Below are 27,365 nucleotides of genomic sequence, written 5' to 3'. Positions count from 1 at the left end.
TAGGCATCACTCTGTATAAATTTGTTGCTGTAGCCTGGCTTAAAAAGAAAGGAGGATGGGACGATCAGCGGTGATTTATTTCTTTAATGCATTTTAAATAAGTCGACCCCAAGAACGAAGCAGCGATGCATAATTGGGTTACGCGGCTGCGGGAGTTGGGCTCTGCCTGCTGCAGGCTGCTTGCGTGGCGGCGGTGAGCTGTGCCGCGCTCCCTCCTCGCGCAGCCCCGTCTCCCATAGCTGCTTCCCTCCCGGTCGGGTGCAGCCCAGCCAGCGCGGAGCGGTCTGTCCCTCCTCGCGGTGCCAGGCGAAGCGGATTATCGCCATGTTGTTTTCCACTTAGGGCACCGCGTGCAGAGGTTTGTGAGCGCCCCGTGAGAGCGTGCGCCCGGGTCGTCCTGCCTCCTCGTGCCGGCACGGAGCCGGGGGCATCGGGAGCTCGTGGAGGAGGCACCGGCCGGCGCCCGGGGCCCGCGGGAGGCTGCTGCCCATGCCGAGCATCTCCTGGGATGAGCGCTCCCGCGGCTCGGCTCCGCTCCCACGGCTCGGCTCCGCTCCCGCAGCCGCGGGACAGGCCACGGAGCGCCTTTCCAGTCTGCCATCCCCTAAATTAAAGCAAGCTTAAATCGATCTGAATATTGCATTTCCCTACAAGGACCTCCTGCTAATTTCAGTGGGTTTTGCAATTACATTTTCCTGTTTTTGTTTAGTTTTCTCGTCTTTATCACTTCCCTGCTGCTGACTAAAGGAGCCACGCACTGGGGGAAACGGTGACTAACTCGCTGGCTGTACAGGGGAGGCAGCGAAGCTGTTTCTGCCCGTGCTGGTGATAAACGCACAGAGTAAACAGAATGGAAAAGTGGAGACAAACAGCTTTTTTCCTACAATCTCTTTTTTTTGTAACAGTAATGTTAGTCATTTCTCCCAGTAAGTATAGGTTAAAACAACTTCCATCCTAAGAAGATTTCTTGTAAAAGAAGTACCATCAATTTAAAATTATGTTGCCCTCTGAAATTGCTTTTGCCTTCTGTTGTTGTAAGCTGTAAGAAAGATCAAAAAATATTCTCCCTCTTTTTCCCAGTGTCTCCTTTCGGGTGACAGCAAGTCGTATACAGCCGATTTCTCCGTTTGTGGCCTGCGCTCGTGCGGCAGGCCGGTTCCTGGTTGGTGGCAGGTCCTTCCCGTCCCGGCTGGGAGCAAAGCTTTGGACGCGCGTGGAGGGGCGAGGGGCTGCGGCCAGCGTAGGGCCCGGACGGCCCTTAACTTCCACGGAAGTGAGCAGATTCCAGACGACGGCGTCCCTTTAATTAAGCAATATAGTGCAGCTGATTTAAAGCCTGCTGAAATCAGTGGAAAGATGCCACTGCCTGCAAAGGGCACTGGAGCGGGTCCAGGACCCCTCTGCGGTGCAGAAGTGCTGCCGGAGCCATTTAAGAGATGGGGGAGGCGGCGTGAAAAGCCTGGCGGGCGACCGGCGCGCGTTCGGGGTCGGCAGCGGGAAGAAAGATGGTTTGGAGGTCGGTGCTGGAGGACCCGCGTCCTAATGAACCGCCGCGTTTTCCTTTTGTGAGACGTTGCGGTGGGGTTTCTTCCGTGTTTTCCCTTTCGAGTGTCCCAGCGTGGCTTGGAGAGGACAGGGACGTCTGTTCTGTGTGTAAACACAGTGTTGCCATGTTTATTTAATGCCTTTGTTTACTTTGAAAGTTAGTCCCCTACTAATGAATTTATAAAACCTACATTATCCATAAAGCTGTCGCTGGTACAAAATTTAGTAATAACTCAGGTAATGTATTTAAACCACCAGTGAGTTTGCTCTATCCTTGAGTTGATAAATTGTGTAGCTTCGTTCGGTAGGAATCAGCAATTTTATGTGGCAATTAATTTTAACTGCAATAGGGAGCCAAAGGACTCCGTTTTTACCCTTGGTTTTCTGCACGTCTGTGGGAGCATCCTGATGTTGAGCATTCAGCCAGCGGAACCGCGAAGCTGTGTGTGCGTGGCGTGAAACGCAGCTTCTCGGGCTTTGCAGCTTTAGCTCCCGTTGCAATCTGCTCCCTAGACCATGCTGCGGGTTCCTGATCTTCTGCAATAACCGTCAGAGTAACAGCGGATGGCAAGAAACCTCCGTGCTCGGGATGGGTCTTGTTAGACCTCCTTCCTCCGGCACAGACACGCCGGCGGGCCTGTTCCCAGCATCATTCGTGTTACGACTTTGACGGTTCCCGGACGAGGGTGGTGGCCCTGAGTGAGGTCACGGCAGTTATGAACGAGGTCATGAGCTGGAGAGAAATGTAATTTTGTCCGATAGTCACTCTGCTGTTTGGGGTTGCACGGGATTACTGGTCTGTAAAATGAGGTTGCAGCCAGAAACGAAGTTTGGGAGCTGCTGCTTTAGAGCTGGCTTGAAATTAATTATTTGTATCCCTCGGAGGGTTGCATTGCTTTTTAAACAAGACAGCCGGGTTAGAAAAGCGGTCTGATTTTGTTGTGAAACGCGTCGTGTGATGGCCAGCTTCTGAACCCCGCATGTCCCGTGGTGCCGTACCGACTGGGCGCGTCCAGCTGCCGTGCTTGGCATTGGCCGTGGTGTCGCCCCGATATCTCAGCAGGTTATTTCAGAAATCCCCGTGATTCCGAGTGCTGCGGGGCCGCGGCGACGTTTGCGTGAGCCGCGTCTGCAGGTGCCGGTGGTGCTCAGCCGCGTGGCACGGTGGCACCCGCCGCTGCTTGGGCAGCAGAAGCAAAGGCAGCCCACGTACACCCGGACGGGGGAAAGGCTGACCAGGACGGCGTTGGAGGTGATAAATGCAGTCCTGCAGGTAGCAGAACTGCTGCTTCAAGGGGAAATATTTCCTTGACGTTTCTAAAATGCATATCAAATAATACTCTTTAACACTAAAAAACTGTGTTCCTCAAATCCCGATTCAGAAAGCCAACAATTCTCGGTTCACAAAGAGAAAAATCCACAGCAAACTCTGCGTTTCCGTGCACCGAGCCTACGGGCTGCCTGGAAAACAGAACGGCGTTCGGCAGCGGTGCCAGCTGCCTGCGTGTGCTTTGCAGGGGAATTTTCCTCAGGGGCCTTCGCCGCCGCAAGCTCCCTCCCCGCAGCACGGCCCGCTGCCGCCGCTTCCCGCCGGCAAGCCCTCCGCTCCGCTCGCCGCCCTCTTGCCGTTCTGCTTCGGTGCTGCACGAAGGTTTATTCTCGAGGTGGGTGTTTATGTGCCGGCTGTGCCCGTAAAAATGAGTCGTTTCTATATTGCGTTGAGTCGCCAAGTGCTGGCTGTGTCCATTTATTCATTTTGCTACTTGTTGCTGCGTTTTTAAAAAAAGTCCCACCGCGATATTTAAAGGTGTTCTGCTTAGGCTCGGATTGCCGCCGAACTTCCAAGTCTCCGCGCTGCGGGAATGTTCTCCGTCAGGCAGCAAGGTGATGCCTCCGCATTGCCGCAGCGGTGTCTGCTGGGGAAAGCGGGCCGCTGTCCTGCGCGGAGGAGCCCCCGCTCCGGGGGAGATGCCGGCCGGTCCCGGCAGAGCCTCGCGCGCCTTTGGGAGCCGGCATCGGCCAGGGCACGGCGCTGCTGCCGGCGTGGTGGGACCGCCATAAAGCCCGGAGCGGCGGCAGCGGCGCTCCCTCGGCGTCCTCCCGGCAGCGGCTGGGCAGCCTCCAGTTTCTTCTGCTCCTTGGGTTGCAAACGCGGCGTTTTGTGGAGAAATTGCTCCTCGCCTCCTTACTATTGTTTTACTTGTTACTTTATTATTGCCTGTGCCAGGCTCCGAGGAGGAAAACGGGAAAGGAAAGCGGGTTTTCGGTGTGCTTCCTGCGCGAGGCAGAGGTGCTCCGTGCTAGCTGCTGATAAGGAGGTCTCTAAAGCCTCAGGTTTTCAAACCTGGCCTGCGATTAAGCACCGGGGAAAACAGATGCCTTTGCTGCCGCGGAGGCCGCGGTTCCTGACAATCTTGACCCGCGGGAGCAGCCGGTGGCGGTGCTGCCTGGCCCCGGGGAAGCCCTGCCTCCAGCGGGGGTTTGCCGAAGGAGTTGCACCAGACACCATGGACGGGCTTCTTCAGCTGTTTTTCTCCATTCGCCCAGCCAGGAGTCCTGGAGCAATGCAAGAAATTGTTGTTTGTCCCGTCCTAAATCGGAGAGGTGGAGATAGCAGGACAGGCTCCAAATGGCTGCAGAGATGGGGATTTCCCTGTGCTGCCCGCCTGCGGTATCTGTGTGCGTGTGTGTGATGCTGCTTCCCAAGCTGCGACTGAAACCGCTCCGCCGCCAGCTCTCTCCGGTCTCCAGAGCGTGGTGTGGTGAGGGAGGACTCACGAGCACCTCGTGCTGTGTCAGCTGCGCCTTCGCCGTCTCCGAAAGGGAGAAGGCGGCGTTGAGGACTCGGCCGCCACTGAGGGCCTCGGCCGGTGCTGGCAGCCACGAGGAGGGCACGGAGCTGCGCGTGGATGGGGGGGTCTCGGAGCCGCCAGCGGGATGGTTTGCATGTTTGCAGTGCAGTTTTGCATGTTGAAGTGTAATTCGGTGACGCTGACAGGCGACGGTGGCTCTGCAGCAAGCGAGGAGGCATCGTTTTATCCCCTTTCCGTTCCTCTCTTCCCCTTTGCTGCTCCCCGGAGAACCAGTTCAGCTCTCCGTCCGTACCGGCTGCGTGGAGCACAACCCCGGTCGCTCCGCGCTCCCCAGAGCCAGCAGCTCGGTTCCGCCCTGCTCATGTCTCCAGTGAAATGCCGTGCGCTTGGTCTCCCACCAAGAGCTCCATCATCCCGGCGGTGTTACTTTGTCGGGACGTGCAGATGGACACGCTTGCTGTTCAGGATATCACGGGTAGCTTGCGCTCTGCTCCAAAGGGCTGATGATCTGGGGTCCCCGCAGTGCTACCTGCTGCAGTGGAACCAAGGTCTCCTGTCCCTTTCTCAATGACTTGTCCTCATGCCCCAAATGATTGCAGGGGGCCACTGTCGTGCTGGTAGCTCCCGGGGGACTGAGGCGGTTGTGCCGTGTTACGGGTGGTGCACAGCCCCTGACCAGAGCTGTGGACTGCCCGCACTTGTTGTCTTAGGATCCGGCTCAAGTGTTCAGAGGGCGCGGAGGTCCGCAGCCTCGTGCTGGATGTTTGTGCGCTGAACGCCACGGAAGTGGCATGTTTGGGAAGTCTGGGCACAACGAAGGAGGCTACCCACGGAAAGATCTTTTTTTCCCTCCAAATGGAAAAGATTCGTGATGTGGGTGGCCCAAAACTGCCTAGACTTGGGTGCATTGGGTGCTCCTACTGGAACTGCAGCATGCTGCGATCCCTGCGGACAAAACTGGTGCCGAGGGTAGCGTGAGCTCTGCACAAGTCAACCAGCCGACTTCTCCGCATCCTTCAAAACCTTCTGCTGCACAATGGGAAGCTGTTTGCTTTAAATCTGTCCACAGCCCTGTGATAATACCTTGCCAGAGGCAAATCCTTCAGGCTGTCGACATAACCGTTTGCGGTGATGGCTGGCTGCTCCGGAGACAGGTTATTTCATCCCAACTCTGTCAAAGCGACAACATGTGATGTCACTCTTCGTTGCCATACGGGCTGGGCTGATTTCTTCGCTAACTGTGAAGGCACGTCCCACCAGATCCCAGTCAGTCGCTTCGGTCTGTTATTACAGTGTGCTCATACCCCAGATCTCTGCTGCCTTACGAAACCTGCTTGCGTTTTTCCAGACGCCGCACATTCGAGTGTTAACTCCGTGAACTGAAGTGCGCTGGGTTCCAGTCTGTTTGGCCGAGGCAGTTTGTATTCATGCCCACTGGCTGGAGAAGATGCTGTTTGCTCCTGAGTTCGTGCTGATGCACTTCCCTGTACTTTGAAATGTTTCTGGTTCCTTATTCCTCCCGCTTTCTCTCCCCCTCCCCTTAATTCCCTAGTTTCAGAGTCTTCACTTAACAGCTTTGCATTTTTAGGGAACTGAAGAAATTGCCCATCTCCCTAGTTCCTTGGGTGGCACTGTGAGAAGTCAGCGGGTGCTTTTGTGTTCAGAAGTCGCAGAGCTCCTGCATGCTTGCAGTGGGCGCACGCTCACACCAGCGTTTTGAAAAGCCGCGGCCCGTGAGACCGTGCCTCCCTGCTAGCACTTAAGATGGTGTCTATGAGTGTTGGCAGACACGGCCCTGACTCCACTACGGGCTGCCCCAAAGCGGGGATTGTGTTTGCATGCTCCCTAGCAACTTCGTGTGTTGGTTCAATTACAAAGGACTCTAAAAACACACTCCATCTGGCTTTCCAGCCCCAGATGCGACCACCCCAAAGAGTGATCTAATTCTGCTGTATTTAGACTTGAAAACTTCTCACCAGTTGGTGGTGCAGGAAATCAAATAAGAGTCCTTAGGAGCAATGAGATCCACATGCCGGCCTAATTGCACGTGGAGCTAGACCGCTGCTCTTACTCTGGCATATTTGCAGGGTCGCTGTCAAAGGCATATTGTTCGGCTGGGAGAAAACCCACAAATCTTAATTTGGGTAATAATTTCGTGGGATGCAATAACGAGCCGTTCAGGGTGCGGGCCCCGCGGCGCCTGGTGTGCTGTGCTGCGTGGCGCGGAGCGACGCTTTGTGTGCTGCGGACCCTGGTTTGCGGGGGGGACCTGTCTTGATCTGCGTTTCGATATGAGCGTTTTAGTCCACATCAGACCATCTGAGAACGTTGCTCTGCAATGTAATTTTTTTTAATTAACAAAAAAAGCCGTTGCCCTCTGCCCCTGCAGACAGGGCCACGGAGGCGGGCTGGGCATGGGGTCGGGTGGGCTGCGGGGTACGGCCATGGTGGGCAGCCGCGGCGGGGCAGAGGCCCGGCCGGGCGCTGTGTGGTGGGAAGAGGCCTCGCCGGGAAGGCGCAGGGTGACGTTTCATCCCTCCTGCGCGCTGCAGAAGGGCTTCATGCTGAACTTTTGTCCAAATAAGAATCCGGATCCGAGCCGTATTATTTTAAGCTCGTCGTTAGACGGGACCTGGAAGGCCTGAAGGGCGAGGGTGGCTGTGTGCCGGAGCAGGCCCGACCCCTCGAGCCCGGCGTTTTGGCGACGGACTAAGTAGGCACTATTTTAAGCCGCTATGTACCTAGCGCTTCCTGTTTTTCAGCAGAAACTTCTTGTTTTTTTGCTTTTATGTTGATGGATTTATTTTAACGGCCGGTTCCTGAGGCGGCGCGGGGGCCTTTTTCCCAGCAAGGCCGCGCGCGGGCCGGTCGGACGCGAGGAGGGCGGATGAGGAGAAGGCGCAGGGCAGCGCCGCTCGGGGGTCTTGCCGCCGGCGTGGGCGCCCCGGCCGTGCAGTGCCGCCGGGCTCGCCGTGGGGGCCGGGGCCGAGAAGCCCCATGGCCGGCGGTGGTCTCGGGGGTGGGCAGCCCGTCCGGGGGCGACGGCAGGTCCTCGTGGCCGCGGGAGCCGGGTGAAGCCGGAGCCGCGCGTGGCTCTCCTTGGAGGCGCGGTGGCCGGCCCAGTGAGCCCGGGGTAAATAGCATTCATTTCCTGCTGACCTTTTAACACGAACAGATGTTTTCTCTTACAAGTACCGTAGGCCACTTCAGTCACTGACCTCATCGAGAGCTGCTGCCATTTTCATGCGCTTTAAAGGCGCTTTTTAACCCGTTTTGCTGCGACCTGCCCGCGTGAGCGCCTCTCCCGCTCCTGCCTTCCTTGCAGTTTTTTAACTCTCTTTTCTCTGGATGAACCGACCGCTTCCTCCTGGTTTTTGCCTCCACGGAGGATGGCAGATGTTTCCTCTGACCGCCTCCGTCACACAGCCTGTGGGAAACGGGTTTCCCGCTATGGGATTTTCCCTAGCGTGTCTCCCCCGGGTTGGGCTTGCAGCCCTGTGGCCATCGCTCTGCAGCCCTGCTTGCAGCGGCTGAGCAGTGCAGAAGGCACTTTGGAGCCGGTTGCAAGCTCAGGGAGAAAAAATGTTGCTTTTAGAAGGGACTGCAGCGCCGGGGCTGAGCCTTCCAGCGCCGGGGGTTTCCCTCCGGGCGCCGCGTGCGGCAGGAGCAAGCAGGGCACCTGCGGGCACCCTCCTCCTTCCTGCCCAAAGCAGTGATGCCCCAGGGTGGTCCTAGCTCCGGCCCCGGGCTGCTCGGCTTTGAAATCCCCCGGAGGGCTCCTTGCCACCCGGTCTGCTATACCGCATCTCCAGTTCTGCTGCTGCAGGTGGTTCTGGGCAGGGATTAACCTGGGGGGGAACCCGTGCGGGATTTAATGCAGGTAGGAGCCCATGCAGGAGTTAATCCGGGTGGGAACCTGTGCAGGAATTAAAGCAGCTCTGGAGAAAGGTAGTGGAAGTGAGCAATGGGGATGCAGACTTGCTTGCCTGGGATGGGTTCGTTTGGGACGTTTGCGAGTTGGCGAAGAGCCTTCTCCCAAAGCGTGCTGCGCGGTAGTGTCTCCTGCGGTGACATCAAGCAGGGGGAGGTGGCTGCACCTCTGGGATTACCAGGTGCAAGCTGGATAGCTGGGGACCCGTTCGTTTGCTTTGCTGAGCAGTGCACGGCTTGTGGGGCTGGGTTAGCTGTGTGCAGCTCTGCGAGCAAATCCCTCGGTCTTCTTTCAGGCCTGGGGGGTTGGAGACGTGATTAAATGCCAATATGCTTTTCAGTTATTGAGTTACTCCACCTGGAAAGGGATGTATGTTGCTTTAAAGTTAATGCAATTAGCTTTGTAGAATCTTTTTTAATACCATGCTGAGTGGGGGTTGATGGAGATTCCCAGGTCATCAGTTGTTTTTCGGCCTTTCCCTAAACAGGCTTCTCTTTTTGCATCTGTTCTTTATTTTAGCACTCTCCATGCACGTTTAGTGGAATAGTGCGAAAGTTTTTCTTTCAGACCTGCACGCCATGGCCCAGGACTGTTCTCTGCTCTTCCGCACTTTGGGGTTGACGTGTTAGAGAGACGTCATGCCGGCGGCGGTCGCGTTGGTGGGGACGGAGAGAGGGAGTCGACATCCTTGGCTCTACCTGAACGCCAGGAGAGCTGACAAAGCGCACACGTAACGCAACCCTCATGAGAAGAATTGCTTAACAAATAGCCACGTAATCGAGTCCGCCTTTCCTGCCGGGGTGTAGGTTGCCCTGCCGTGGCAAACTGCCTTGCCCAGGTTCAGTCGTGCATAGGAGGTTTTATCTTGCGATTCTGCGGGGCCGGCTGCTCGTTGTGGAGAACGTCACTGACCTACCAAGCGAATCACTAGGCAAAATCGATTTTACTCGGTATGTTCATGTACCGCTGTAAGGCAGCATTTGCCTAATGGAGTCTGCTCGCCTTCCCCCTTAGCTCGGGGGACGTGCCCCAAGACGCGTCGGGGCGCACACGCGTTTGCGAGGCAGGCGCGCATTTCGGACCGCGTTCGTCACTGATGCAGCGACGCGGGCAGCGTTTCGGCTTGCTGAGCGCGGCCGGCAGCGATGCCCCCGGTGTTCGTGCGGCCGTGCGCTTTGTGCCTCCTCTTACGCGCACGTCAAACGCTCCCTGTGAGCAGCGGGAGCAGAGACCCGCGCGCTCCTTGCCGCTTCTTTGGGTGATATATGGTGGTTTCCCCCCTTTTTGTCAAAGCGTCCTCCGTTGCAGAGATAATGCAATTGCTATGCAGTGCCGTGCAAATACGCTGCTGTATTTGTATCCCTTTTCTATTTAATTATACTGTATAAATGTCCTCAGTAAATTTGATAAGTTGGGTGAAGGGTATTGATTTTTCTCGTCTGCGTTGTGCAGGGCTCCTCGGGCGAGTGGCAGCCGGTCTCCAGGCCTGTTTCCCGAGGAGGTTGGGAAGGTTCAGCGTTTAAGTAGTTTCGGGATAACGAAGGAATTTCTTTTCCTACTCCGCCGGTCGAGCTGCTGACTGCAGGGTTTAAGGCCATACTGAAAACATGAGTGGTGGGGTTTTTTAGGCCTTAGACTCGTGTCATTTGTGAATGCAGGTGGGAAGAGAGGCCGAGATACAGACTAGACCTATTGCCTTTGGAGAACAAGGGCTTTGGGAAGAAACGGGAGCAGGGCTGCTGGGGAGAGGGGGATGCTGGTGGGACCGTGGGGAGCAGCGGGGCAGCCCCACGGGGGGCTGCGGCGGGGCCGAACGGGGTAAAAAAGGGAATTTGGAGGGTTAAAGCAGGGAGCGGGAGGCTATTTTTAACTCCCATTTTGAATGTTAGGTGTCACCGATGTTAAAAAACAGCTCCTGGTAAATAGTGAGGAAGATGCGTGCCGGCAGTGGGAAGCCAGCTGCAGCTTTTCGAGCCAGGCACCGCTGTTCGTGGGGAGGCTGGGGACACTTGGTTAGTGCTGATGGCTTAATTTGCCTTTTCTCAGCCTGGGGTCTCCCTACATGAGGGACTTTCTTTAAAGCGTGCTTAGCTTTCAGCCTGGGAAGGTTATTTTTGTTCTTCCAGAGGAAGAGAAGGGAGAAATGCGGATATTTGTGCGCCTCCCCGTTGCGCTCGCTTTCTCCTCATCCTCTTGGAACATGAAATGTTTTCCTTTCCCTTTTCTGCTGAAAATTGGGCCCTGATTTTTCTGGCTAACTTCCATCTATTTCTCATACGGGCTTTTAGCCTTGATCTGTAATGGAGGCCCGTGGCTGGTCCTGCTAAAAGTTTGGTCCTGGTGGGACTTGGGTTATAAATCTGTATTTTCGGTAGCAAGTGGCTTTGGGGAAGCGTCACGGTTCATTGCATCGATAATCTGCGTGTTGCGGAGGCCCGAGGAGGCCTCGGCATGCAACGGGCTGCGGTGGCTCCAGATGAGCCCGGGTAGATTTAGGTCAGTAACGTGAGCGGTGTTAAACCCGCAGACGGCCCTGGCGGAGCGAGCTGCAAAGGCTTGCAGGAAAGGTCTGCAGATCGCGCAGAGGGTCCTCCGGCTTCCTGCGGAAGGTCGCTGCCAGGGGAATTAGTCCGTCTTATTTATCGCGGCTGTCTGGGCCTCCCTCCCTCCCCTCTCCTTGGGCTCGCGTGGAGGTGGAGCCGCGGGAGCGGGACCGCAGGAGCGCGGCAGCTGGGCCCCCTCCCCACGCGCTCTTCCCGGCGGCTCCCTCCTTCCTTCATTTATTATTTCCTGTAGATTAGGCCTTTTGTATGGAGATGGCGGGGAGAGGAATGCATTGAGCGCAGGAAGGAGAGGCTCCCTGGCATTGTAGGTGCACGCCTGAATGGCAGCTTAGCCTTGAACTCTTGAACTCTCCTTTTTTTGTAGAGTAAAACTACTCCGTACCTGAAAACAAACAGGGCTGACTCTGCTGGCAATAGGTTGTGCGGTGGGAACAGCGCAGCAGGTCCCGAGCCCCAAAAAACGTGGATTTCCACATCCCCATTTTGAGGTTTTTCCATCTGAGACTTCACCAGCAGTTGGCCCGCAAAAGATGAATTAGCTAAGCTGCTCAGGGTATTACACGTGTTTCCCCCTTCGGAGACTTGTTAGAGCAGATTTGCTTCAATGATAGTAGTAAGTGTTACAAACAAAACATAGTTTTCCCCTTTGAATATTCCTTTACGCAGAGCATCATCTACATAAAAAAAAAAAAAAAAGTATGTTAAGCAACATGAATAGCTTCAGGCTATTTTATTTCATGTTGCTAAATAAGTCAATGCAGATGAGGACTTTTTATGTAACAGTGCCTTGTAAATAGGAGCACCCAGATAAGAGCAAATTATAACTCTGAAGATTTCCTAGAGGTAGGAGTGTGTGCAGAGCCTCTCGGCTGCTGAGGGACAGATCCTCTGTTCCCGTCCAGGCAGAGCCCCTAGGACACTCTCTGGCAGATTTGCCTGAAAAAGACCTTGAGATACCTGTAATGTAAAAACCCCAATTTGTAATAGTTCCAAAATTCCAAAACCAATAAATTGACCATTTTACTGGCTTATTGGCTAATTTTAGCAAACTCCTTCCTTTGCCTTAACATTTCCTTTAGAATTTAATTTAGAACAAGAAACCTATGTCAGACTTGAAGTAATTCTTTGCACTGTCAGAGAGGTGCCCAGTGCCAGTCTCTGGTCTTGTCTGCAGCTTGTAGGCCAAACCAGCATGTCGTTACCAAGACCGAAACCAAACCTAGGCCTGCTTCGTGGAATCCAGTTGGAGGCTTTTGTCTGCAAAGATCCCGTAGCTTATGGAGGGTCGCACCAATTCTGAATCTGAAAATTGGCAAACTTCAGGAACTTGGGTCTAGGTCCAGATTTTGTGTCGGATATACGTTAGGATGCATGTATTTTCAGAAATGTGGAGCATGCTATTAAAATTGCTATTTTGCATAGGTGCTTGTAAGGATACACTCACCTAATTGCCTCTATTATTATTTCTCTTACTTAAGAGTGATACAGTGCTGGGGACTTAGAGCAGACACAAAGATAGGTGGTCTCTGCTTTAGTATCTGCCTTTTGGCATGTAAACTAGACAGGTAGGACACAATGGGCACCCAAGGGAAAGTGTAAAATAGTTTTTTTCAGTAGTTTTGCTATTACTGTAGTTGTTGTGAACTTCCTGTTAGGGAAGAACTCAGGAGTAATTTTTTAGGAGAGGTTGGTTTGGGGGAAGAGGGATCTTGTTGATGGAAGCCAAGACTTTGTGCATCTCTCCCAGGCGACTCAGTGCTGCAGCTCTGGACAGCATATGAGGGAAGACACGGTATGGGAAGGATATACATGTGCATCGTACAAATATGTACTACGTGCGGATGTGTAATCAAATTCGGCAGCTCGGGGCTCATGCAGTAGGTGTTTGCCAAGCTCCCAGGCTTCCCCTGGACTATGCAGCCCAGGCGCTGCTGCCCCGATGGGGAGGACGGTGACCCTCGCGCGCCGTGGGATGAGCGCGGCCGCCGCCGCCAGCCCTGCGCTTTCGGCCGGAGCTCGGCGAGCAAAGCGGGCGCGGAGGATCGGCAGCGGGGAGCTGCGGCGGTGGGAGAGGCTTCGGGGGGTGCCCACGTGGGTGGGTGGCGGGAGGGGGCCTGTGGAGGCTGGGAGGATGTGGCTCTTGGCCACGTGAAGGTTTTGGTATGCAGCCCAGCCTCAGGAAGTTTGGCCACCCTGATTATAAACATACGTATATTTGGAGATGTATAGCAAGATAGCTGTCTCTCTCTCAATTTGATTTGTGTCTAGAGGGAGAGAGGAAAAGCAGCACGCTGGGGAAGTGGGTGGCTTTGTGCGGTTTCCTAGCCAGCCGAAGTTTGAAACGGTTTAAAGTCCACATTTAGGAGCATAATAATAACGGGAAGGAGACATCTGAAGGTAAGTGGCCGTGTCCTACCTCTCGACAATTAGGAAGTCCAGCGTGCCTTTGTTCAGCGCAGGAGACAGATAAGCTGTCCCCTCTGGCTCCGGGGACAGATAATGGTGCCATGACACAACTTACAATTTTTCTCAGTTAATCGTTTTTAAAAGTTCAAATATAATCTGCTGTTTGTGAGATTAAGAAGGCTGGCATTTGTTGCATCTGAGTTGGGGAGGGGGAAGACGTGAACTGAAGAGACCCAAACCTTGGAAGCAACAATGGCTGTGCACCTACGTGTTTATTTAACCGGGACTTTTTATCATAGCTGTTTCGTCTTATTTTCCTCTTGTCCTTGCTCTTGCTTGCTCATCTCCATACAGCATATGGAAAGGTTGAAAAGTGACAATTACTAAATGAGAGGAGACAGAAACTGTTCTTCAGCAGCTCCAGATGGGGGTTTAGCGATACTGCTCGCAAGCTGTGTGCAAGCCGTTCACTCTGTAGTATAAAATGCCCTCTAATGGCCAGATCCGTACAGAACTCGTCGTGCAAAGCAGCGCTGGCAGCCAGCGTGCTGGGGTGTCTCGTTTGGCTGGGCTGATTTTGGTACCTGCGTAGCTCCTGGAGCAGGGGAGAGCTTTGGGCTGTACGGCTGCACTCGTCTTTGTACGTAGTGAAAAGAAACGCTGGTGATTTAAGGAACCCTGCTAAAGCGTGGAGTCCGATTTTATTTTGCAGCACAGCAGGGATATTTGGAGACTGGAGGATTGTTTATGTATCGATTCCTCTTGTTTTATTTGAAAAGTTAAAGGCAGTCGGTGTCCCGGCTGGCTTCGTGCACCCTGATATCGGAGTGTGCGTTATCAGTGTCAGATACTTAGAAAAACAAGATAAGAGAGGCTGAAGGAGACCTCTGATTAATTAGCAGATGGATTAGGCACTCTCTAAACTAAGTGGATAATTTGGGTTCAGCTCCTGGTTATTGTTTTGCCCACCCCGGGCTCCGGCAGGCTGTCGGGGCTGGAGAAGCAGGGCATCGATGTGCTGAGGCCAGCCACAGAGATGGAAGTTACTTTTATTTTCTTTAAAACAATTTTCTCGCTCTCTGTTTGGGTTGCTGCTTTGTATTTTGGCTTTAGGAATCAAAGGAGTGCCAATTCTCATGTTTCCTAGTTTTACTGAAAACTCGCTGAAGACCTGAAGGGGTATGTTACTAACTGACAAGCAAGCACGCCTCAGTCTTTTGCAGAGACTTCTTTTCTCGAAGCCAAGAACTAGCTACTGATGTTAAAAAAAATAAAAAAAAATCTAGGTATCTCATTCCTCTTTCTTTCGTATTGTGGCAGTTTTAATATTGTCCTTTCCTTAGGTCTTCGTAATGTCCGTCTGACCTCAAAGAACCTAATCTGGAATGCAATTCCTAACTGAAAGCAACTTTTTTAAAGAAACTTTAAAAAAAAAAAAAAAAAAAAAAAAAAAGTCCAGATCCAAGCAAAACCTCTCTCATACTTTATGCATCATTAAGATGGAGGGGGAAAAAAGGGCTACAAGCCAATATGTTTTTTCCTTTGAAGGGCAGATGCAATTGTGATTCTCCTTCTACTGAGCTAACAAGCAGCTCTGGAGCGGGATCGGTGAGGGATGCCCTCCCTGGCTGCTAGGGGCCGAGAGGAATGCAGCATCAGGCCCTTCGCGGCGTCTTTGAAGCCTGATTATTTTAGCACAGTCTGTATCTTGTTGCATAATGTTTTAAGATGTGGTCTGCATCGTTATGTAGCGTGTTTAATTTAGCAACAGATGTGCAGGCTCATATGCCGTTATGGTACATTTTGTTCACTCATATAATAGCAAGTTACTCAGAATTGTTCCCAGTTCTTCAGCGCGAGACTCCTACAGCGTGTTATTCTCCTTTTCTGCATGGCGAAGAGCAGAAGAGCTCTTTATTTTCCGTCGGCAGGTGTTACCGTAGGAGTGTCTGCTCTTTGTGACGCACGTTTAACCTGCTGCTTTCTCCACCACACTGCGGGACCAAATAGAGCACTTTCCCCCCAAGTTTGTCTTTGATTCGTAAGGAAACAGCTTCCCCAGCCGTCCCCGGCACAGCCGCCGTCCGTCGTTTGGCAGGAGAGGCGAAGTGGGTTGAAGTCAAGGCGTTGCAGCAGGCGCAGTGCCAGCCTGGCATCCCGGGTGGTCAGCGCCCCCGGGACCGTGGTCCCGGCCATTTCAGGAAGGCCACCAAATAGTCCCTGGAGGAGATGACTTGGGTCATTAGGATTCTGGGCAGAAAACAGGCCGGGCACCTCGGCAACACCAGCTCGTTACCACCCACGGAGCCAGCTAGTCATTCCCACGGAGCAGCCGTAATGCAAAACATCACTGAACGCTCCGCGGCAGCAAAATCATACTAATAACTAATAAAAGCATTCAACCTAATTAACGCTGATTTTGTAGCAAGAGTCCTGCCCTTGCAGTTTTGAGGATGCTGAGGGTTCACGGCAGGGATGTAGTGTGCTAGGAGGCTTGAACAGAGGTTCAGCTTGCAGCCGGGGTACTTTTAGCAATTCAGATATTCTGAATGTAGGAGCGAGCTGTGGGTCTAGGCAACAACATTTAATATGATTATCTTGGGCAGGATCTGCACTGAGAGGCGGTCACTGGAGGTGGGGCAGTGCTCTCATGCCATCATGTGCGCACCCTGCTCTTACGTCAACTTTTAAGCATCAACACTACAAGTGGCGATAAGTCATGACTGTTCGCAGGTCCCTGGACATCCGTTGTCCATGCTGAGCAGCTTGTTGGAGCTTGCCTAGCCTTGCTGTGTTGCCTTCAGGTGGGAAACGGTGTGTGCGGGAAGGGGCGCCTTGACCGGACGTGGAGTCAACATGAGCATGGGATGTGCACCTAGCCCCAGAAACCAGGAAAAAGCCTGCTGTGCTGCAGGACGAACCCAGCGCTGCTGTCTGGGGTCATGGCTGGAAGCCCGTTTCTGTCCGTGGAAAGATCTTCATTTACTTTGGTTTGCTTTTAAGCAGCTTCCAGCCACACCGTAGATCAAGGGAAAGGTCCTGACGGGTCTGACTCACTGGGTGGGAGACTGAGGAAGTTGGGTATCCCGTACCCTCGCAAGCTGATTATTTACTTAGATCAACACGGATACTATTACCTACTGCCGAGGATGAAAAAGAAGAGGGTTTATAGAGGGAGGAAGTGAAAGCAGTTGCATGTGATAATTTGGTGAAACAAAGGAGCTGATACTTCAGATGACATTGACACTCTTTTCTTTTTTCCTATTATCCTATTTCCCGTGGAATGACTGAGAGCATTTAATGCACTGGGAAAAGTCCTAACCTTGACCACACAGAAGTTGTCTGATTCCTCTTCTCAAGTGTGAGGGTTTGCATCCTTCAGGCATTTCTAAAAAATTAACCTATTTTTTTTTATCTTGCCTAGTGAAAATCTGTGTTTGCTCTCATTACCCATATACGTTTAATCTATTTTTGCTTCCTGCTGAGCTATTGTGCCTAATGGTATCTTGACACAGCGAGCTCCACGTGTTGTTTTGTTGTTGTTTTTTTAACGGAAAACATCCAAAAAAGGGTGTCGTTTTTAGAAAGGATTTCTGGGTTGTCCTTGTGGCGTATCCCTCTGTGCTGGCATTGCGGGAGGGGGAGGCTCGGTGCCACTGCCCGTCTGCTGTGGCCCCAGGGCATCTCCTGCTCCTCCGCGGGAGGCAGCTTAGGCCCCTGCGCTAGCTCAACCTCCAGAGCAGGGGATGCTGCTCGAGAGCTTCGGCAGGAAGATCCTGCTGCTTGCATGCTAAGTGCTGGTGTTCTTTGACCTGAGCTCCTAGGATGGGGTCTGCAAATGATCTCGTTAGAGACAGCGTTGCAAAAAGTGGTATTCTTGTGTTGTTTTCACTGGCAAGGTACTTCAAACACGTGCTGCCAGTCTGTCCCTTGCTTGTGCCTCCCTCCTCCCCCCTGCATCGTGCCGCGTCTTCAGAGAAAGGAGGTGACAGGGGCTGAGCCGGGCATCCCACTTAAGGATAGACCAGCGGCGCAGAGCAAAAGGATGACACAGTGTTCTCCAAGTACTCCTGCCGTGTCGCAGCGTTTTCTTTATCTGCTCCTCTCCCCTGTCATTATCTCTGTGTGTTTCCTTCTTTCTTTTCTCTGCATTTCCTTTCTTGCAGCGCGATCCACTTCGCAGCCCCGGCAGCTCCCTTCCCCTGCCCTCCCCATGGCAGCTGCTGACAGCCAAAATGATCAGCCTCGGAGATGCTTAGCTAATATTAAATAGTTAACGCCCGGTGATATTAAAGCAGGGCCTAAGCAGTTCACAGCTCTGAGAGCCGTTCTTTCATTAAAATCTTAGTACAAGTACGGTAGAGCTTTTAGAAAACCATACCTTAATATAAAGCAGCTCAGGAGACATAGCCCGGGGATCGTCAGATGCTGACTTCCCAATTACGGACCGTTTGGTAATCCACTTCCATACGGTCTTGGGCTGCTTCTAGCCAAGAGCACTAATGTCCTGCGGTCATCAAGAATAGGAAACCTTCTCCAGGAGCCTCTCCTTTTACAACAGTGTGGGAAACTTGCTACAGTGCTGTCAAAACATTTGGGCTGGGCTTTACATCCCCCTTGCTTAAGTAGGGAGTTGCGTTTGGGAAACGTGGTTGAGATGTGCGGAAGGACTGGAGGTTTCCTTTGCTCCTGTGAGATGAGAGATTCCTGCAGGTTGTGGAATTGCGCGTTTTCAGGATTAGGGAACGTCTGTTTTGTTGATGCCCTCTTTGCTGGTGCGGTTTCCCGCATCTTATCCCGCCTGCGGTCCTCCCGGCCCCTTGCCCTCTGCCAGCCCCGTGCCCGCACGGTTTCGGGTGCGTGGGCAGCTGCCTGCCGAGGACTGCCCCAGACCCAGCCGGGCAAAAGGGCACTCTCGGCCGGGCCAGGTACCCAGTGGGCTCCCAGCACGCGAGGGTCGTCCCCACCAGCGCACGTGGTCGAGCAGCTGGAAAGCTCTTGGAGAGGTTTGGCCCCACCAGCTGCGTGACTCGCGGTGCCCGCGTGGGCACGGCAAGAGAGGTGTTACGCCTGTTCGTGTTGCTGTGTTAGGTACCCAGGCTGGGAGAAGATGATGGAACAGTGCTAGTTTAGAGCGAGCTTGCAAGGTGACACATTATTAGTGAGAGACCTTTGAAATCATAAAAAAAAGTCCAGATATGGTAGAAGGGCTTCATTAGAGTTCCCTATCACCACCTTGTTTCCTCTGGTTTTCTCTCACCACCTTACTTACTGTGGTTTTCCCTCACCACCTTACTTATGATGGTTTTGTCTCACCGCCTCACTTACTGTGGTTTTCTTTCTGACATCTGTGATACAGCAGTTGAGCAGGAGACAAGATTTCTGTTTGCACTCTGCCATGCACCCATTGCCGGGGGCAAGCGCAGCACCATCTCCGTGCGGGCTCCGGCCGCGGTCACCTCCATGCGGCTGCAGGAGCGGCGGCGAGGTGGGGTCCTACCCGCAGGGGCTCGTCGTGCAAAAGTGACTCGGATGGCAGTGAATAACTTTGTTTTTTGAGCTGTGACAGTTCTTATAAACAAGATAGAGGAGAAGGTCAAGCTGCTGCATATGCAGGTTATGGGGAGTCGTTTACTCATCCGACAGCATGTGGTTTCAGGGCTTTCAGCCTCACACAAATTTATAAGATCACCTTTCTAATATTTTTGTCTAACAGTGCAATTCATTCTGGAAAAATACCTTTTCTTTCTTTTTCTTTTCTTACCCCCCCATCTAAAGCAGGGGAAATAAGCCCCGATACAGCTTTCTCTCCTCTCATTTTCCAGCCCATAGATTGCGGTATTTAACATGCAGTATTTAGAAGCTATTTAAATGTGTTGCATCAGGATTAGGGATTTTTTTGCTAAAATGTTGTGTTTAAGTATGTTCCTTCCTTAAATAAATAAAGAAGTAACTGCTGGGTGATCGTCATGTCCGAGGGTTTGCAAGGAAATTTCCATTTTGAAAGACGCTGTTGGAGGCGAGAGCGGACATGCAATTACTGTATGGAAATCGCTTCACTTGTGTCGTCATCTTGTCGAAGATGAAGTTCGGTTTGTGTGTTTGTCTCTCTCTCTCAAATTTCCTCATGCAGTGAGGTCTTCTTGTCTTCCAGTTGCTGGCGTGATTTTTGTTCTGCCTCGCCTGATTGCCTGCATTTTATTTTGGGGAACATTTAGCCCCGCGATTGTTTTGAGATTGGGCTGGGTGTAGAAATCGCTGGGGGAGGATTGAGGCTGGGTGCGCAACTAATCGTGTCCTCCACGCCCCACATGGAAGAAGTGATTTCTTAATTACAGCTTCCCGTAAAGGCGGGGAGCGACCGGCTGCTGGCGGTACCCTGCACATCTGCCGCTCTCCGAGCCGGCCGCTCCTGCCAAACCCTGCGCTGGAGCTCCTGCCACGTTTCTAACAAGTCTTCTGAGCTGCGCTTTCCGTGCTGCTCGAGCTCGTCCTAGGCACCTGTCAAGCCAAGACGGAGCAGTTAAAATCGTTAAGGAGGAGTTCGTTCATGGGCCCTATATTAAGCAGTGCCGGATTCTGATAGCATGCGCAGTAATTTCTGTGATTGTTATTAGCCTCTGTTGTAGAAAGTTTTCCTCCAGGGAGTAATATAGTGAATTGAGATGGCAGGAGAGAAGAACTTTAATGGAAGCACTTGTCCATCAGGAAATGCACTCTGTCAAAATTAAATACGCTTTGCATATTGATTTTGTTTGGGGGGGCAAAAAGGGAGGTAGAGTTGCAGTCGCAACATCATGAACCATTTGAGTATTTTCAGGACAGAATATTACCTTTTTTTTTCTCCTGGAATGGCTTTTCGTTCACATTGTGTTGCATGTTCTGTAAAATTTAAAAATTGTAATAGAAAGAAAATGTTTCAGTTGAATTCAGAAAGACCTTTTTTTTAGTGTTTGTGGAGAATTTCAAAGCCAGGGGTTTCTGTGTCTAGTGAGGCAGAAGCCCGAACTTTCAGCTGTCCCACACGATGTCTCTCCCGGTTCCTCCTCCTCGCAGCAGCCAGCCTTATCCACTGCTGCTTCCAGCCTTGGGCATCCCGGTCCCAGGAAACTGTGTTTTCCCTGCTTCATAACCCAATAATTCTCCCCAAAAGTGGGGTGGGGTTTGATAGAACTGAAAATACATGTTTATACTTTTAACTGTTGGTAATGGAAATGCTATCTCACTTTAGCTCATTTTTGTTGTAAAAAATATTTTGACTGTAGCAAGCTTCTGCCTCTGGAATGGAAGTTTTCTGCTTCTTCTAAAATGTTGCATTAATTATTAACATGAGTGGGAATCATGCTCTTTAGCATCCCTACATTTAAAAAAAAAATCAATTAATTATTGCTATAAATCTCAGAGATTATGCTGCAGTTGTGCTGCTGGGAAATTGGCCATTAACTACCAGGAAATCGCCTACCTTCCTTTAGTCAGAATTCAGTTGTACCAACACAACCCTTTTCCTTTCATAAATTAACTATCAATGTGATGCATAATTGATAACCATTTATAATAATAACAATAATCTCCATGAAATTGTCATCTTGGTATGCGGTGGCTTTGTTAGAGCCTTCACCCCTCGCATCCTCATCCCAGCCTATTGCATTTGTTAAGTGAGCGAGGCCGGTGCTCTCTGGGAGGTTACTGCTTCACCGGCATGTTTTGTAGAGCTGCAAGCATAGCTGTTGGAGAGGCATAAAATACCAGGTAGGAAAGTCCGATGGGAGTGTGTGAATATGAAGGACTCGAAGGGTGTTGAAAAGATGAGTTTATTGCTGTCTCTGCCCTACAGAAGGGGAAGCAGAAGAAGAGGTTGTAGATGTTGCCCAAGGTTAACTTTGGGACATCAGCCTGGATTTTTCTGGTTCCTGGTCTCTGGGTCTCATGTCTCCTATATTATGTGAAGCTCGCGTTTTTTGAGGTTGTTGCTAAACTTTTGGCTGCAAATAACACAGAGCCCACGCTCATGGCCGGCCCCAGGCCGCGCTGCAGAGTGGCGGGTCGGGGCCCTGCAGACCTGTCGGCAGGCTGGGTCGTGCGCTGCCCACCGTGGCATCCCACTCGGCGGTGGGGTTGCACGAGCATCGTCTAGCTAGCATCTGTCCTCTTCCACTTCCCTCCTGCATGGTCTCCCAGAAAGCGATGGCATTTTGTTTTGGTTTTTAGAAATCACAGCTTCCCGCTAACTCCGCTCTTTTGGCGTGGTTGAGTGGTTGGCTTAGGGTGGCGAATAGCTGGTTCATGCCCCCGGCCGGTCCCTCATTTGAGGTGGCTGTGGGTGAAGGAGAGCGTTTGCAGTGTAAAATTCCTCCCTGCAAATGTCTCCGTTCTCAGACCCACCAGCTGGGGCTAGGACACGAAGCCCATCAAGAAAACAGTGTCTTACCTCCTGTGGGCATGTGTAGCTCTCGTCAGGGTCATCTGTCTTCACCTTAAAACAAAAAAAAAAGGATAGCTTGATGTTGAATCATTGGTAGCATAACATAACTTGGTAAAAATTTAATGCTTGTTGTGTAGAATTGCTTGAATTCAGGTATCAGCATGAGGTCTCTTCTTTCATGTCATGATTCATTAATGCTGTTGTGGAACGTGCATTGAGCAGCAGGCTCGTATCTGAATTTTATAGTGAAGTTGTTGGGTAAAAGTGCCGGAACGACGCTTCCAGTGTGTGCAGCCTGTGTTCAGTCTGAACACTCAGGGATTAAACAAATCTTTCGCTCTCTTTGGAAACAAAAGCAACAAACCTAAGAGAATCTAGTTAGGTTCTTCCTCTGTGTCTCCAAAATGCTTAGGAGGCGGCAGCTGTTGTCCCTTTGCAGAGCATTTCTTATAAATTAGCCACGCATACTGGCCTGCGGACCGCTGTATTTAACGTGGTGATACGCTGGCATTTAAAGGTGTGCACGTGAGAAGCGTCAGCCCTCGCAACGCGGGTTTAACGTTAGCCCTTCAAGCCTGAAGGTGAGGATAGGTTACAGTGACAGCTGGAGTGTGGAGCAAAGCCTCGTTTCGGGCGTGCAAATTCAGGCTCCGCTGAAGACTTCTACCGAGCGAGGTTTAAATAAGACATGAAAGCTGTCGCGTGTGCGTGAAAGCACTGGAAGAGCAAAAGCTACTTTCCCTTCCTTATATACTCTCTAATAATCTATCAATATGCGCAAGCCTACAGGATAGCGTAGTGGATTTTATCTGCTCGGAGTAGGGTTTTGAGGCAGAAGCAAAGCTCGGAAGGGCCCACGGAGCGCTTCAGCGTGCGGCTGTACAGCGCTGGCTTTGCTGATCCCGAGGAAGATAAGGGAGCCGTGACTCGTCCTGCGGCGCGAGGTCGGGGACGGGGGGCTGGACGTGCGAAGCCGGCAGCTTTCGTTTCAGAAACGTCTCTTCTCGTCGCTGGAAGTCCTAATTACAGGCTTCTTCCTTCTCTCCCCAGGATCGACAGGGGCGTTATGCACTCCGACTCCTGTGATTTTGCCTGAGCTCCTGGGGGACTGCTTTGCTTTTTGAATCAGGAAGTTACAAAATACCACCAAGAATGGCACTTGTGGATAAACACAAAGTCAAGCGACAGCGACTGGACCGAATTTGTGAAGGTAGGAGGGGGAATGTTCTTCTATTTCTGGAAAAATTGATAGACTGTTAAGATAGACTGCTTAATTTTTCCTTGGTTTTTTACCACACCTAGTATAACAAGATCCAGATCCATGACTAGGTCCCCTGTCTTCTGTGTTGGGACAAATATAATCGTATTGATGTTGAAACATTGGCAAATGGTATATTGGTTTCTTTTTTAAAGGTCACCTATAGAACGAGGTTTTTGTTTAATTACCAAGTCTTGTCATTTCATACTAATTATTACTGAAATAATCTAGTCGGTCCCAATTTAAAACATCGCCTGTATTTATACTGCCTTGAGAAGAGTCCTGCTCTGTTGAATGTGCCATTTTCTGGAGGTCTCTGTTGAAGAGGCCAAGTTCAAGATGGCAGCGAGCGGTTCCCACCATCCCTCTTTGAGGGTTTCCGCTTCCAGAATCTCCGGCTCCGCGGGGAGGAGCGACGGACACGAGCACCTGGACAACCGCAGTTGTCCAGCGCCCTGCTGTGGCATGTCCGTAACTGAATCAGCAGAGTGCAAGGCATTTGGGGTAGAGCTGAGTGTCCTGAACTTCAGATGCGACTCCCCGTGCTCCTCCCCAAGTTGGGCTTTGACCGGCTTTGCAGAGAAGGACAGGGATTTGACTGCATCAGAATCGTTCCTTCACTTGGCGTGGAAGTAGACCGTCTCCCATAGCATTGGCTATCATCGTAGGTTACATAGATGGAAAATTAAAGAGCAGCTGTTGAAGCATTTCCAAAGGTTTGGAGAAAATGGTTAGAAAAGCGGCCTTTCTTTCATTGGTAAGTTTGTGGTGATCAGGCAGATTTGCTGTAAATCGTTCTTTATTAATAGCACGTTCTGGTATATGGCGCAGGCAGCTTTTACCTTCTACTTTGTTTCGCAGCAGCAGGAGAGTCTATAGTAAACCTTTTTTTGTTGCAGCCTCACATGGTGTAAGTTACCCATGAGAAAAAGCAAGTGATGCCAAGGGGCCTCTGACTTCTCCATGTGCACTCTAGGACTGCTCGTATGCAAACAAATGGTCATCTCTTAAACGTTTTACGGGCAGTAGCAAAGAAGAGCGTCATTTTAAGAAGAATATCTTAAGTCATGAGTCTTAAAGAGTTCCTGCTTTTCTCTCCCCTCGTGAAGACGATTGCTGGCCTGCAGGGTAACTGCTTGCCGTGTTACTTGAACACTGGCAAAGTGAAATAGAGCCTGCTCTTGGATAAAAGCACAGAGCTCACATCAAAGTTGTGCTTTGCAACTTACAGCAAAATGTTTGGGGCCCTGTGGAGTTTTCAGTGAGTGCAAAATGCCGAGCAGCAGAGCGGAGGGGGTTTTGCACTGGTTTTTATGCGTTACGTATTGCTCACTCTGGCACGCCGACGTAGAACGGCTTTACCATTGCTTTCAACTTGTCATGAGTTATTTAGCTTCCGATTGATTAGGCAATCCTCGTGCTCTTCCTCCACACGCTCGGCTCCGGTGAGATACGCCACTGCTATTGATGTTCCTCGGCAAGCAGGAGCGGGTGTTAGAGGCTAAATGCCGAGCTCGAGGAAGAGCAGACAGGGCCGGAAAAATCAGCTCTTCATTTAATCACGTAATACCGAAAAATGCCGAAGCAATTCTGCCTCGCTGTTTAATTAACCCAGTCCAAACGGGGTTAATGTGCTGCTGGCCTGCTCTCCCTGGGGCAGAGCGGAGGGTGTGCTGCCCTATTAATTTTGGAGGGGGAGGCAAAGCAGAGAAGGGTGAGAAGTTGGGAAGCAACACGCAGAATGCGTCGCAGTGTGGAGTTACACATTTCTCCTTTTGAATGTCATAAACACTCAGGTGTAGTACTCTATCTCATCTCCAAAATTTACTTTGAACCTGACTTAAAAGAGTTGTGTCAGCTGAGCTGGGATTTTCAAAAGCTGCCTTCCCGGTTTGATGTTTGCTATCAGATGTAGTTGCTGAGCGTACAAGAAATTCCAAAGGATCATACGACAAACCTGCTAACAGAGCTTTAGATGTGATTGAACTTTAGATTATTTTCCTCTGATATATGAGCTTTTTTTCTTCTTTCTTGGCCAGAAGATAGTCTTTTCTAATCTGTAAATGTGCAGTAGACATAACTTTTTAAAGTACATTTTGTCATTTGCCACCTGTTCTATGATTTGATTTAAATGACGGGACTCGCAGTTATGAGACGCTGTTGTGTTGTATTTATAGGCAGCAGATTAGAACTGACTGTAAGTAACGTTGTAAAAATTAGCTTGAAACATGCAAAGAGCCCAGGACTTTCCAAAATATTAGGCTGGTAGGACTGCAGAATGCTGTACTGGCATCTCTGATGACTGTGTTTTATTATAGGCTCCTAATCTTGGGTTATAGCATAGTAAAGCACTGAGGAGTGGCTATTCCAGCTGTTGTGAAAACACAGCTTGAAAAAATGAGCATTTCTGCTGGCTTTGTCTGGAAAAGTATATGGAATAATTGGTGAATGATGGTGAGAAATCAGGGAGCTGTTTCAACAAACTGGTGGCAGAAGTCTTTTCTAGCAGAACGGTAGTCACTGAAAAGAGCTTCTACTGGTTCATCAAGCCAAATGTAACGTGATACAGAGAAGTTTCTGTTTAAAGAGCTCCTGTTCTGTGGAAGCACTTATGCAGCTTTTCTCTGTAAACAAATATAGCTATATTTACTTGCTGAAAAGCTAAGGCTTTCGTAGTACGTATGTGGACTTCTGCGCTTTTTGTGAAGATGGGGTTTCTGTACCATCCCCTTTACTATATATGATGACACAAACTCTACAAGAGTTTGTTAGCAGCGAACCTCATTCATGCCGTGACCTGACCCACCTCTGGAAAGAAGCATCTTGGGACTTCCAGCTGTGTGTTGCAATCGCTGTCCGCATCGCCAAATGATAATACTGAATGTTTGAGGTCTTCACTGTGCTGTACAAGCAGCCATGGAAGGAGTCTAAAAACTTCTGCCAGAAAGAGTTTTTTCAGTTTAAGTATTTGTGTCTGTGGAAATGTAAATATTCACATGTTGAGTGAAGTTAATGATCTGGAGAGCTTACAAACTACCCCAGCATCGAAGGAGTGTACTAAAAAGCTGCAGTGTCTGTAATACTGTGTTAGATGTGCAGTAGCAGTGAAAACGTTAGTACCTGAGGACATCTGCCCCAAAACAAAATGCAAGCCATGCCAAGAGGTAGTATCTTTGAAGATGCCTGTTCATAGCCTGGAGATGCGGGTTTAAGACCCTTGTTCTAGGAAGAGAGCCGGTTTAGTCTCACTGCATTTCTTAGCTTGACCAGTTCCTCTGTTTTTTAATATATAGTTACAGCATCTTTATAGGACAACATTACTTCTCCCTCTACGCAAGCTGTTTTGAACGTGTGAGCGCTTAGGATCAGGTAATAGATTTTGCTCTGAGTGAGACCAAGACGCAGAGTTGAGGGGATAAAGATATATTAGGGCAACAGCCTGCAATAAGGACATGTAGAGCAGTTAAGAATGAATGAGGTGTCTGATGCCCACCAGAGCAAAGCGAAGTCGAGGGCACTCGGTGCGATCTTGGCTTGTCCGCTTCTTTCTTTTCGGGTTGTCCCAAAGATCTGGGGATTGCATGGGTGGAAGGATCTGCAGGGGTCTATCTAGGGAGCGACTGGGGCTTTTGCAAACAATTCGTGTGGAGCAGATTACATAATTTCAGTTTGTGTAATCATGTCTAATTGCATAGCAGGTCAAAATATGCTTTTGAGGTGGAGCTGCTCATGCTGTGTTTCGAGTTGTCTGGCACTCCTTATTTGAGGTCCTGCTCTCATTTGCTTTTAATTTTGCCATGCTTTACATTCGTCTGAGCTAAAATTTTCAATTTCATGATGAGTTTTTACCTCAGGGTGAAATTAAAAAAAAAAAAGTTCCAGCAGAAATTGTTCAGCCGCGTCTATAAGCAGGCGATGGAGAGGAGTGCTTTTTTGCTGTGTTTCAAACAAAGCAGAACACAGATCTCACAGCTGTTTATTTTGGAAGCTGTGGTGCCCTCCTGGTTTGGCAAATGGGTCTAAATTTTGCAACAAAACTGTTATGGTGTCAGGAGCGTGCCTTTTATTGTTGCCAAATTTTGGCCAATTTAGAAGCTTTTGAAAGAAATTCAGTTAGCGCTTGTCCCCATCAGCTGCTCCTCTGACAGCTATGCGCCTCGTAATGTTCCTCCGGGCATGGAAGGGGTGGCCGTGGGGCCTTTTCCCTGCATGGCAGAGCTGCTGCCAGGGCACACATGTGGGAAGGAGAAGAACCGGGATTAAGACAGGAAGGAGTAAATTGGAGTAAAGAGGACGGACGGAGATGAGGCGCTTGGAGAGAACTGGCACTGAAAGCTTGGGCAGCGCAAGAAATAAGGTTGCCCTTCTGCCCTTCTTCCCGACTGCCTAAGGGAATTCTATTTGTTATGGTGGTCCTGAGCCACAT

General features: G+C 50.8%; 1 protein-coding gene across 2 annotated transcripts in view; it reads left to right on the top strand.

The window, feature by feature from the left end:
- CTBP2 (C-terminal binding protein 2) overlaps positions 1-27,365 on the top strand; it is a 132,414-nt gene that overhangs the window by 55,386 nt on the left and 49,663 nt on the right. The window contains exons 1-2 of one of the 2 annotated variants that reach the window (XM_064514365.1): positions 13,101-13,250; positions 22,732-22,891. In XM_064514365.1, coding sequence (XP_064370435.1) covers positions 22,834-22,891 — 58 coding nt within the window. In that variant the 5' untranslated portion in view covers positions 13,101-13,250; positions 22,732-22,833. Of the gene's footprint in view, positions 1-13,100; positions 13,251-22,731; positions 22,892-27,365 lie in introns of those variants that run through there. The other variant, XM_064514364.1, reaches the window with a different exon arrangement.

Source organism: Dromaius novaehollandiae, chromosome 6, assembly GCF_036370855.1.
Source record: "Dromaius novaehollandiae isolate bDroNov1 chromosome 6, bDroNov1.hap1, whole genome shotgun sequence".
NCBI lineage: Eukaryota > Metazoa > Chordata > Aves > Casuariiformes > Dromaiidae > Dromaius > Dromaius novaehollandiae.
Note: the sequence above shows the minus strand (reverse complement) of the source record. Positions and strands in the feature narration are given on the sequence as shown.